Source organism: Protopterus annectens, chromosome 3.part1 (assembly GCF_019279795.1).
Source record: "Protopterus annectens isolate FY-2018-M chromosome 3.part1, PAN1.0, whole genome shotgun sequence".
Classification (NCBI taxonomy): Eukaryota; Metazoa; Chordata; order Ceratodontiformes; family Protopteridae; genus Protopterus; species Protopterus annectens.
This window is the reverse complement of record NC_056732.1, coordinates 1,368,874,664-1,368,887,504: the sequence shown is the minus strand read 5'-3', so window position 1 is coordinate 1,368,887,504 and position 12,841 is coordinate 1,368,874,664. Positions and strand designations below refer to the sequence as shown.

Here is a 12,841-nt window from a genome sequence, read left to right as displayed (position 1 = left end):
TCAAACAAAATATTTTATCAGTCACATTTGACCAAGCAGTATGTTTGACAGAATGTTTATTTATTTGCACTTTTTTGACTGGGTTAGTCCCAGTATGTCTAAGGCCACTTTTCAGGGGAGACCTGAAGTGGTATTAATACTGAAAAGGGAAATTTAGCAGGACATCAATAACCTTCCCCTACTGTTTCAGTAAGTGCCATGGGATCTTTTACATCCATCTGAGGGGTCTCAATTTAATGTCTCATCCAAAGGATAGCACACCTAGTACTGCATAACCCCCACATGCTACACTGCAGTGTCATTACTGGAAAAGTAATCCATGCACTTGCTGGGTTAACAGAACTCATAGCCTTATACACCAGAGGTGTGTGTGATACCTATTTATTGAACTACTGTAAATGCAATGTAAGTCAGCTGTATGTTATCACCTGTTTTCTAAATAGCTTTGCATGCATGTAACAACATCTTGGTATATATGTGATACATGTCTGGAGCTCTTTTTCTCAGCTGCCTGCTGAAAGGAGCTTGCTGCCCAGTGCAACCACACCAGTTCACTTCCATTAGTTGCAATGCAAGTTAACGTGAGACTCACAGTATAAATCATGATCACACTGCTTTACTGTTTTATTCAGTGGCTATTTATGTCCATCACATATGGTATGGGAGAGAGGAATGATGGTTAGTGAACTCCTTTTGACATTAGCAGCATGCTAAGTAAGCACTTACAATTACACTTTGTTGTATCTAAAATCAAAAATAAAATCATTCGATAATGTTACTTGTTAACAGTATATTCCCTCTGTCATTTATTTATTTATTTTTTGCATCTCCACTGGACCCTGCCTGATGCTATTGTCACCTCCAACCATTTAGACCATTTGTTCTGCAGGGTAAGTTTAGTGCACCCCTGAGATAGGCAAGAGCTATATGACCCTTTTGTTCCTACCCAGATAGTGTAATAGATTCATCCATTCCCCTTTGGTGATAGTCAGATGGTAATGAGCGGGCCAGATTGCTGATCCTGTAGAATGGCATACTTAACCTCAGAGACCCACTTTCTTTGTGGCAGCTCTCTGAGTTCTGCTGGATGTAATAGGATGTGTGCCTCCAAAGGCTGACTTCTCTGGCTTGTTCAGTTGCAGTATGGCAGTGTGTTCCCACCAGCCTGAACTCCATGGATGTAACATGTAGTGGTCTCTCTAAGTGTCTCTCAAGCTGTAAGCCACAGCTGCTTGCCTCTCCCAAGGATAAAAATGTCAACAGAAGCCACTCAGGATCATCCTCCCCAGCCTATCTCTTATAGTGCCTGAGTCAGCAATTAAATTCTGGTCATCTGTGTCATTGATAGTGGTTTATCCTGCTACTCCACAGAGCCATTGTACTTTCCATTTTCCTAAATGATATTCCATATCTCATGATCACAGTTTGTCAAGCAAACTGAGGGAAAACATGGAAGATGTCCCCTTGTATAATACAGCCTTACACTGAAACGTTTCCATTGGTTCATAGATGTATATTAGGCTAATGACCACTAGGGCCTTCATAAGCTTAGCCAAGCATCCCAAATGTATACTGCACATTGTTTGAGTCTTACAGGTTATTTTAAGGGATGTATATGTAAGCCAGTGTATGACTTATAGATTACCTCTGTCTATTAGAGACATAGATGTTAGACCTGGGGTGAATTTCCAGTTTCCCATCTATTGGTCCAAGTTACACTTGAATAGGGTTGGAAAAGAGATCTGCTTCACATGGAAGATTGTTCTTGAGGAGGAGAATTGTCTGAAACACATAGTTGTCCCTCCACGCATATCTATTTTATGTCTGAAGCAAAGTTCCAGTCCTTAAATTGAGTAGTTCTGATGATATTGGTTTTGTGAATGTGCAAAATGCCCACCACAGTGGGATCCAAGGATACCTTGTATGTCAGGCACAGAGCACCTCACAACAGTCTGTAGGAAACTGAGTATCTAGAAATGGCTTTGAAGCAATCTGCTTAGGACATGTTGTTTACACCCTGTATTCTTTTTGTGAGGAGCATCTGTGGATGTTCCACTTGCTGCATGTGCCTGGTCAAGTACATACAGAAGGGGGCATTGCACTCACTGATGTGTCTCTTGAGGGACCTTTTTGGACCTAGATGCCATGCTCTTGCTTGCAAGTTGAGCAATATAGAATAATTTCCTTACTACCAGCTACATATAGGCCAGAAGCCAGGTTACTATCCACATACATCTCCAAATCCCTGACTACTGGGTCCATTCTTAGGGAGTGTTATTGATGACATAATTTCCTAGGATGACTGACTTCCCAAAGGGTGCTATAATGCATTTCTTGATACTGATTTTTAAAGTGTGACTTTGGCACCAGTCATTTGTATGTATAAGTCCTTCCTATTGGATGTTACTCTCTCTTGAAGGAATTCTGCGACTGCTCCAAGTTTGCAGTCATCTGTAAACTTGGTCAGCCAGAGCCCTTTGATATTGGCTTTGACTTCTGTGAAGTAAATGCCAAAAAAGAGAAAGCCCAGACCAGAGTCCTGAGGGACACCACTAGTGAGCATCCCCCCCATCTTTAAATTCCAGGCCCTATCTGAGAGTCAGCTGGCTATCCAGCATGTAACACAGGGGTTAATGTCTAATTCCATGAGTGTGTTTATAATGCCTGAGTGGGGTATTGTATCAAATGTCTTAGCTTGGTCAAGGTAGGCACTATGCAGCATTTTGTCCTCATCCATTGCCTTGGTGACTTTTGCAAAGAAGTCCCCCTAGTTGAGTAGGCTGTCCCCCTTTGATAAAGCTGGACTGGATTGGATCCAGCGTCAGAAGGTTTTCTATGTCATTATTAATCATATCCATGTTAAATTCTTTCCATGGTTTTGCATATAAGACTAGTCAGACTTAATAGACTGCAGTTCCCATCCAAAGATGAACTGCCCCTGTGCAGAGGGACAACTGTTGCAGTCCTCAGTTCACAATTTCACATTTTCTAACATGCTTTGTTGTATTTATTAATGCACAACATCAGTATGACAAGATGTTCTTCTTCTCATTGGAAACATTACACTATGTAGCAATTATTTCTCAACTCTCTTTTGCCCTTGTTCCTTAAATGTAGCACTTCTAGCACTCACCAAGCAAATTTATGCACATTATTCTAAATGTATTCATTAGTCCTTTGGAGCTGTGTGAAAGAAGACCCATGTGGTCAACAGATAGAAAAACAGCATATGAGGTGGAAACAAGAGACCAAGGCAGTCTGTAAGAAAGATAGAAGGAGAGGGGCAAAGGAAGAGTAAATGAGTGGGAAAGATTTAGAAAACAAATCTTACATTTTAAGTTTATGTTCCAAGTCCACAACTTGTTTGCCTAGTTATCCATTTCTGTCACAGTGTTGTTTACAACAGCTGTTAACAGTTATGTTGAAAACAGTCAATAAAAAGAAAATGGTTTGTAAAGTATCAGTATTAAGGATATAGTTATACAAAATTTAGATATAGAATTGAGAAAGAAAATGAGCTGCAGCTGCAAAACGCTGTTTTAAAACATAGGACTGTGGTCTGTGTTGAAATATTCTCATTGATAATCCCCAGTGTGATAATATTACCTTTTTGTGGCATTGTGGTCTGTGTTGAAATATTCTCATTGATAATCCCCAGTGTGATAATGTTACCTTTTTGTGGCATTGTGGTCTGTGTTGAAATATTCTCATTGATAATCGCCAGTGTGATAATATTACCTTTTTGTGGCATTGTGGTCTGTGTTGAAATATTCTCATTCATAATCCCCAGTGTGATAATATTAACTTTTTGTGACATTGTGGTCTGTGTTGAAATATTCTCATTGATAATCCCCAGTGTGATAATATTGCCTTTTTGTGGCATCGTGGTCTGTGTTGAAATAATCTCATTCATAATCTCCAGTGTGATAATATTACCTTTTTGTGGCATTGTGGTCTGTGTTGAAATATTCTCATTGATAATGCCCAGTGTGTGTGGTCTGTGTTGAAATATTCTCATTGATAATGCCCAGTGTGATAATATTACCTTTCTGTGGCATTGCGGTCTGTGTTGAAATATTCTCATTGATAATCCCCAGTGTGATAATGTTACCTGTCTGTGGCATTGTGGTCTGTGTTGAAATATTCTCATTGATAATCCCCAGTGTGATAATATTACCTTTTTGTGGCATTGTGGTCTGTGTTGAAATATTCTCATTGATAATCCCCAGTGTGATAATGTTACCTTTTGTGGCATTGTGGTCTGTGTTGAAATATTCTCATTGATAATCGCCAGTGTGATAATATTACCTTTTTGTGGCATTGTGGTCTGTGTTGAAATATTCTCATTCATAATCCCCAGTGTGATAATATTAACTTTTTGTGGTATTGTGGTCTGTGTTGAAATATTCTCATTGATAATCCCCAGTGTGATAATATTGCCTTTTTGTGGCATCATGGTCTGTGTTGAAATAATCTCATTCATAATCTCCAGTGTGATAATATTACCTTTTTGTGGCATTGTGGTCTGTGTTGAAATATTCTCATTGATAATGCCCAGTGTGATAATATTACCTTTCTGTGGCATTGCGGTCTGTGTTGAAATATTCTCATTGATAATCCCCAGTGTGATAATGTTACCTGTCTGTGGCATTGTGGTCTGTGTTGAAATATTCTCATTGATAATCCCCAGTATGATATTACCTTTTTGTGGCATTGTGGTCTGTGTTGAAATATTCTCATTGATAATCCCCAGTGTGATAATATTACCTTTTTGTGGCATTGTGGTCTGTGTTGAAATATTCTCATTGATAATCCCCAGTGTGATAATGTTACCTTTTTGTGGTATTGCGGTCTGTGTTGAAATAATCTCATTGATAATCCCCAGTGTGATAATATAACCTTTCTGTGATTTCTATGCAGGATAAGACAGAAGGACTGGAGTCTGAAGAAGTTACTGTTAACGATGTTGCTACAAAAAGGCATAACATTAGTTGCAGTAACATATGTACTCTGTAACCTGCTCCTTGTTGAAGGCAAACCTGTTTACCATGCTAATCCTGATCCAGAGCTAATAGGTAAGAGTAATAGTTCCTTTTACTCCCATTTATATAACATGGCTTTAAAAATGTGGTTAAATTGAAATGGTTCATAGCCTGAATGGTAAAATGGTTGATTTCTAGGAGAGGCAGATAGCTACTATTCTAAACAAGCAGAGAATTGTATTAATACATTTCTTAGTTATTCTTCAGTCAGTTGGATGAATTAAACATGTAACTACTAAGGCGATAAATGTTTATTTTCCTAATGTTTATTCTCCTAATGTTTGACTCTCATAGTTGCAGCAGAATTTTTGCATACTCAGGTACAGTTATAGGTTCTGAAACTGACATAGCAGCCATGATATTAGTTGTTAAAAGTAGTTATGTCAGTGATAAGAAGAGTGTGCATTTCTGCAGCTAGATTAATGACAACAACATTAACATAAGAATTTATTACTGCAGAACATTTGCTGCTAGTTATTACTATTGCACAAATACTTGTCTCATCCATTTCTACAATCTGTAGGGTAAAAGGGCATTATACATTGTTTCAAAGATAATGTAGGTACAGCCCTATATATCATGTGCTCTTTGCTTACCTGGACTGTGACCAAAGCTGATTACAAGATAAAATAACAATTCTCAGCCTCTCTGAAGTTATTTTGTACTAAACGACTGCTCAGTTATACAGAGGGCCTAGGGCTATGTATAAGGGATACAACAAACTGCAGGTTGTTAGAGAATTTATGTCATAACAAACTACTAAAGATGCATTTTAATACAAACGTGGCTACTTCATTGTGAAGTTTAGATGAGAAGAATGGGATTAAAACGCCTTTTGGGCTGCATGAAAGCTCATGACCAACACAATGAATTTGTTCCAATAACTGTGCTTCTTCTCAAAAAACATAGGTTCAAAGGTTCATAGCTACTTCCTAGGCTATTGATCCATGAGGATCCTTAGATGCCTAGCCATGCATCCCCAAGAAGTTTTTAACCCTTGTCTTTAAGTACAAATAACTCAAGCTCATTATATTTTTAAATATGAATGACTCAGGGCCAAGCTGACATTTTGTTCATATTACCTCTGCTTGTGGTTTCCCATCCATTTATCCAGATTACTTATGGGTAGAGTAAAAGATCAGCTTTTCTTTCTGTGGAAGGGAGGGTGTTTCCAGAGAAGGAGTATTCTCTGTGATACATATCTACCCATCCAACATTTTTCTCATCTCACTATTAGTGCCACTGTTCTGCTTCTAGTGAGAGAAGAAGCAAAGGGGCATTGTATCCCAGCAGCTTTGGTGAGACCAGCACTAGTATAGGCAGGCAGTAGTTAATTAGGTGAATTCCCACTATCCTTCATTCTTGACAAAGATAAGTGTTCCTTTTCAGTACATACTGGATGATTATCTGCTTTCTCACCTAACTTCAGAATTTCTCCCTAAATACTTCAACCATAACTCATCAGGGTCAGTTTAGAAGTTTTCCCACAAGTGTTTGACAGTGATCTTTATAGACACACGCATTTTGAGTGGACATTTTTTCCTGTAGATGTATCCTTGAAATTTCACTAATACCTAGTTGCATACAGGACAACTAATTTAAGAGGTGGAAAGCACTGCCCCAAGAGTTTTAATAAGATTATTCCTGATTTTACTCTATATTCTCACATTAGCGGACCAGAGTTCCGCTGTGGTGACCCCTAAGTTCGGGAAAAGCCGAAAGACAGTTTTTACTCTATATTCTCACACCAAATGTCTAATAAAAAAAAAGGCCTGCCACCATGGATATGAACTTTCCCATTATCTGTGTTACAACATTGGTAGATATGGGCATCCTGGGGCAATGTACAAATTGCTTCATGTTTCCTGACAAACAGCTTATTGTCAAATAAGTTAATAAAGTATGTGAGAGATGTATTTGCACAATGTCACTGGAAGCAAAGCTCTCAGATAAAAGCACTCCTAATGTCAGTCAGGTTGTCAGTAATACACACACTGTACCCATCACACATAGGACAAAGCAGACACATAGACTCTCATATGTTAAGGTACTTCAATGTAAACTTTCTAAATACCAACGACCTCCTAGATGAAGCACGCATAACAAATGCCCTCAACAGACCCAGATGCACTCTTATAAAACAACACCTATATCATCACATATATCCACATCTCATGAAGCCTCTACTTCTAAGCCTATAAGGCAAGGCACCACACAATCCAACATTCTGGTCATTGGAGACTCCATTGTGCGACACACTGATGTCCTTCTCACCAGGCTGAGTAAACAGAAAGTCATAGTCAGTTGCTTTTCAAGGGCCAGAACTGGCATGTACCTCCCTAGACTATGTGAAGAGAGACATCATGGAGTTCTTGGATTATGTGTGCAAGGCTGGAATGAGCCTAGCACTGAGCAGCATTCTACCTTTTCCAAGGATAATGTCACAATATGAACAGAACATGACTTATTTTAATAACTGGCTTAGTTTTTTGGTGTCATTCTAAGGGGGTGCAATATTTGTTAGCAAGGAAGGAGATGGTCAACATACCATGCTGCTTTTCCAGGGATGGTCTGCACCTCTCCCCCTATGATTTTTTTAAACACATATATTGAATCTCTCTCTAGGCTTTTGAATAGTAACTAGAACACTGTCTTCACCTATCGTGCCTTTTTTAGGCAATGGTAAGTTGAAAATGCATTTGTCATAGCAAATCAAAACCAAGAAAATCTGAATGTGTTATTGCTCAATGCTAGGAGCTTAAAAAGACAGCTCACTCCCTCAAACTCTCCTCACCCTAGATAATACTGACATCTGTGCAGTCACTTTGACATAGTTTAAAACTGCAGAGAGCACATCGGCAGTGCAAGACTGTAATGCCTTCCACACATATTAGATTAGCTATTACACAGGCAGGTACTAAATGTAGAGGTTTCTCGATTTACTTAAAAAAATAAATATACCTCAAGGTTGGTGAAACAGGATGATGCACTTGAGCTTCTTTACATTCAAATCTCCATATCCAAAATCCCATACCACTTCCTTGCAAGCTATAGGTCCCCCTCTATGAACCAAGAAACTCATGCAAAGTATTTGAGCATACTGGAAACACCAACCATTTAACCCAATACAATATTCATCGGTGGCATTAATTGTCCCACTATTAACTGGGAATCATATATGACACCATACATGCAGGCACAGAGATTCCTGGATTTTGTAAACACAAATTTCCTGGAACAGATTGTCAGTACGACTACCAGAGGGAGCGAACACACTGGCTATGGTCCTCACTAATATGGAAGAGATTTGCACATCCCCAGTGTAATGTGCTGTCTGGTAAGGTCATACCACAAAATGGTCTCCTTCGAAGTAAAAATAAAACACAGAAACCCAGCTAACCTTGGAATGTTGAATAACCACTCTAAAGCTAACTTCCTACTATTATGTGATAACCTTGCACATTTTCAAGCACCCTAAACCCTGAGAACATGCTGCCTATGTGTAACTAATCACAGAAACCCTATACAAGCATGTTAATAGGTGCATAGAGGCATCTGTACCCACCTGTAGAATCACAACATCAATAGGATGCATAACAGAAGGAAGAACATCATGGCAAAGAGTTGGAGGTGTAGCACTTTCTTCTTCTTCTAGCTTTTCCCAGTTAGGAGTCACCACAGCGGATCACCAATATGCTCATGACTGACAGTGGAGTTTTACAATGTCAAGTTGCCAGCCCAGCGCCCAACCTTCCACAGAAGGCACACACATGCACACACTCACACCTAGGGCCAATTTAGAGTGTCCACAGAAGGCACACACACACACACACACACACACACACACACACACACACACACACATACACGGCCAATTTAGAGTGTCCAATCCACCTACAGCATGTTTTTGGGAGGAAACTGGAGCACCCGGAGGAAACTCAAGCGACCACAGGGAGGACATGCAGACTCCACACAGAAGGCACCCCAGCCGAGAATGGAACCAAAGAACCTCTTGCTGTGAGGCAGCAACGCTGACCACTGCACCACCGTGGCTGCCCTTACAAAAAGGACATCAGATGAAAACTGAAAATAAAAGCATACGTATGGTATGGTGTTGGTTACCAACTGAATGGTGGGTGGTATTTAACATCTCACTTCTGACAAAGACTCTTTCACTAATGCATGGATATCAAGCCCAACTCTTCCACTGGCCATTTTTTTTCTCTTCCAAACATTAATGAAACCCACTGGCATCACATTTTTTATGATGAACAGTGAAAAGCTGCACAGATAAAATTTTCAGATTCAATTAAAAGTAGTGTGGTCAAATATATAATGGTGAGTTCGACAAAAGATGCTCTCTGCTTACATAATCCTACTTCTGCAGGCATCTCCCACTTCAAATGAGGAATTCCAAAATAAGAACAGCTTTGTAAAGGCTTACACAGCAGGCATTTAACACTACATTTAATTACTCCTTAATAGAACATGATCCTATTCGTTTTCTGCAGATCATTACTTTGGTGTTGCTTTCTCTGACTGAGTACTTACCAATGATTGGTGTTTTACAGTGATGCCCTACTGGACTACACAATACATCTCCACCTTACCTTAGAAGACTCAAGTGTGACAGTAACTCGGAAAAGGTACATTGATATCACCATCCCAGATATCATAGAAAGCAGAAGTCCATGACGAGGATTTCCATGGCTTCTCAAACCAATCCAGGATAAAAGTACTCTCATCAAACTAAACAGACAACTCAGAAGAAAAATAAAGTCTGCCAAACCCAAATATGAGATAAATTTCACCTTTCAGGCCAAGGACAACTGCAAGGTGTTCCTTAGCTATGTCCACAAACTCATGGAAATATACAGTTGTGTGCAGGGCTCATTGTTGATGAAGTTACCTATTTATTTATTTATTTATTTATTTTTCATTTGTTAACCAGGAGAGTCTGACTGGATACAAGTCCATTTTCAGAGGAGGCCCGGGGAGAAAAGCTCCAAATGATACAGTTCTAATGTTAACAGATGATACATAAAAAATATACTTTAAAGGCAGACTTTACAATGTGAGTTTAGGACATCATACAGTACACAGTCAGAGTACTTATTGAGCAGGTGGAAGACAGTACATAAGACAATTAGACAATACATATCAATCCCCTCTAGAGAAGCTGGATGTACAGATTTGTACTGCTTTCTTAACTTGAGGGAGCACATTTCATTTTTGGATATTTTCTAAAGGTGTGGTGTGTGGGGGGTCCCCTCCCCACATTGGGGGGGGGGCAGGGCCCCCCCTTGTTTGTTTTATATTTACGGTGCTCCCACTACTACCCAGTGTGGCCCCCCCCCCCTAAACTATATATATAACTCCAGGATTATATGTATATATATATAGTGTAAATGCATATGCCCACTGTGAATTGCGGCGGTTAGTATGGCAGAAAGAAAAAGCAACATCTCAAAAAAAAATTGCAAGTGCAAGTGTTGCAGTGCAAATCCTGTCCTTTGACCCATGTTTAGCACTCATTTTAGGGTGTAGAGTGTTGAAAAAAAATATCCGCGGTTTTTTTTGACATTTGACCATTTTTTTATGGGATTCATGGAGAAAAGTCTGTAAAATGTATGGTTGAGGAATGTGCTTGCGACCATATGAATGTAAACCATAAATTTATATATATATATATATATATGATTTTACACACGCATACACACACAGACACACACACATACATACATATATATATATATATATATATATATATATATATATATATGTTTATGTCATCAAACATTGACCATTCCAAATCCACCCACCCTACTGTTATATGTACCAAATCCATTATCACAGAACATCGGGAAAAAGCAAGTTCCACTCTCTGATGTACCATGATCTCACACGCAAAGTAGCCAGCAAGCTGAAAAAAAGAGTTTACTCCTTCAGCATTCACTCTTACAGACTGCAATTATATATATATATATATATATATATATATATATATATATATATATATATATATATATAAAACACTTATTGTTTGTAGATAACACATTTTGGATTATAGTCAGTGGATTTCTTTATGTAACTCCTTCTTCATGGTGAGGTTTGGCATGGTAAAAAGCTGATCAGTGCAGGACAGACTTACCTAAACTCAGCAAAAGTCTTCAACTCATCTTGTTGGATCTCTAGAAATTCCTAGGTGAGCTAAAGCATATAATTTGTTGTATGACCAAATCATTTAAACAGGAATGTGTAGGGCTTTGGTCAATTGCACTGCAATGATCCCTGACTAAATATTTTGGATGTGGGATCAGTGAATGGGGGGAGAATGAGATACTGTTGTGTGATCTCGGAGTACATATATTTATATTTATGTTTTATAAGTTTCTCAGGATAAGGATGTTTGATCTTTAGAGATGATTAAAGGTGATTCAATGAATCATATTATCAATTAAATATAATATAATCATCTAAACAGCCTCAGCTGACTCTCCTCAATATGAAAGAACAGTGGTTTCTCTATGAGCTTCTCCCACAATGCTGAGATAATCTCTCATTCATAGAGAATGAGTCATCCCACCTAACATAACAATGGCATTTCTGTGGCTTTTGTCCATGATCTATCCTTTCTGCCACTATAGAAAGGTCATGACCATAGGTGATGAAGGGAGCATAACTTGACTGGAAAACTGAGAGCTTCATCCAAGTATTCAACTACCACTTTACTACCAGAGTTCATAGAAAGAGCAGCAGGACTGTAGCTGCTACACGTATCTGCTGGTCAGTCGTCTGATCTCCTCTGCCTTTACTTATGATCAAGGCCTTTCAACTGAAAGTAATCTATTTGTTCCCAGGAGAGAACCATGACTTTTAACATGACGGTTCTGACTTTCATCTCTGTTTTTTCATTTTCGGCAGCAAATCACTTCAGTGCATTGTGGAGGTTCCAGTCAAGTTAAGGCTATGAGGCCAACATAATCTTAAAAACAGCAAAAATAGATCTCTCACATTACCGATCTCTCACATTACCGATCTCTCACATTACCAAACTATATGTTATTGAACCTTTGGTATTCTCTTCATGAAAATTACAGAAGTGAGAAAATACACTGCACACCCCTGGAAGTGTATATCCAGTTTTCATACATTCATCTTAATGCAGAGAATATGGACAAAATGCTCACTCCTCAAATATAGGGACCACATGGTATGCAACAGCATGTACAGGACACTGTACTGTAGGAGCATTTCTTGGAGGACATTTTAGAGAACTCACATGAATATCTGTGTATGTTCAAATAGCTGACCGACTATACTACAGCCAAGATCTCCATTAATTTTCCTAGGAACATAGGAACAAACTTGGCAAGCGATCAGAGACTATAAGACTCCTTGCCATATGCACCCTTAAGGAGACACACTTAGAAGTTCTTGCCTCACTTTACAAATACTTAATAGTGCCTTCCTCCTTAACCAAACAGTGCTGTACATGATAACCCTAATGTCAGTTTATGCCTACCATCCAATCCGGCTAGCTTTACAAGGCAGACAAACTAGTACTTTGCTTGACCTGTAGTGGCATCTTAATCCATAAGATGGAAACTTGTAGAGTCAGGAACCTATCCCCAAAGTGCGTCTTTGTTACTTGTTAGCAACACACCTGCCTACATATACTAGACGGTTTAAAGCACAAGTGGAGACCTTGAAAAGATTTAAACTCATGACTACTGGCTTATGAGGCCAGTATTAAACCCCCCTGAAATGCAGGGTCCTGAGTCAAAAGCTCAGCTATT

At 38.9% G+C, this 12,841-nt stretch overlaps 1 protein-coding gene across 9 annotated transcripts in view; it reads left to right on the top strand.

Moving 5' to 3' along the window:
• The window catches only part of LOC122798462 (uncharacterized protein DDB_G0290685-like), a 416,297-nt gene that overhangs the window by 67,278 nt on the left and 336,178 nt on the right, over positions 1 to 12,841 (top strand). For all 9 annotated transcript variants that reach the window (XM_044067407.1, XM_044067410.1, XM_044067408.1 and 6 more), the window contains exon 2: positions 4,921 to 5,075. In XM_044067407.1, coding sequence (XP_043923342.1) covers positions 4,964 to 5,075 — 112 coding nt within the window. In that variant the 5' untranslated portion in view covers positions 4,921 to 4,963. The remainder of the gene's footprint in view (positions 1 to 4,920; positions 5,076 to 12,841) is intronic.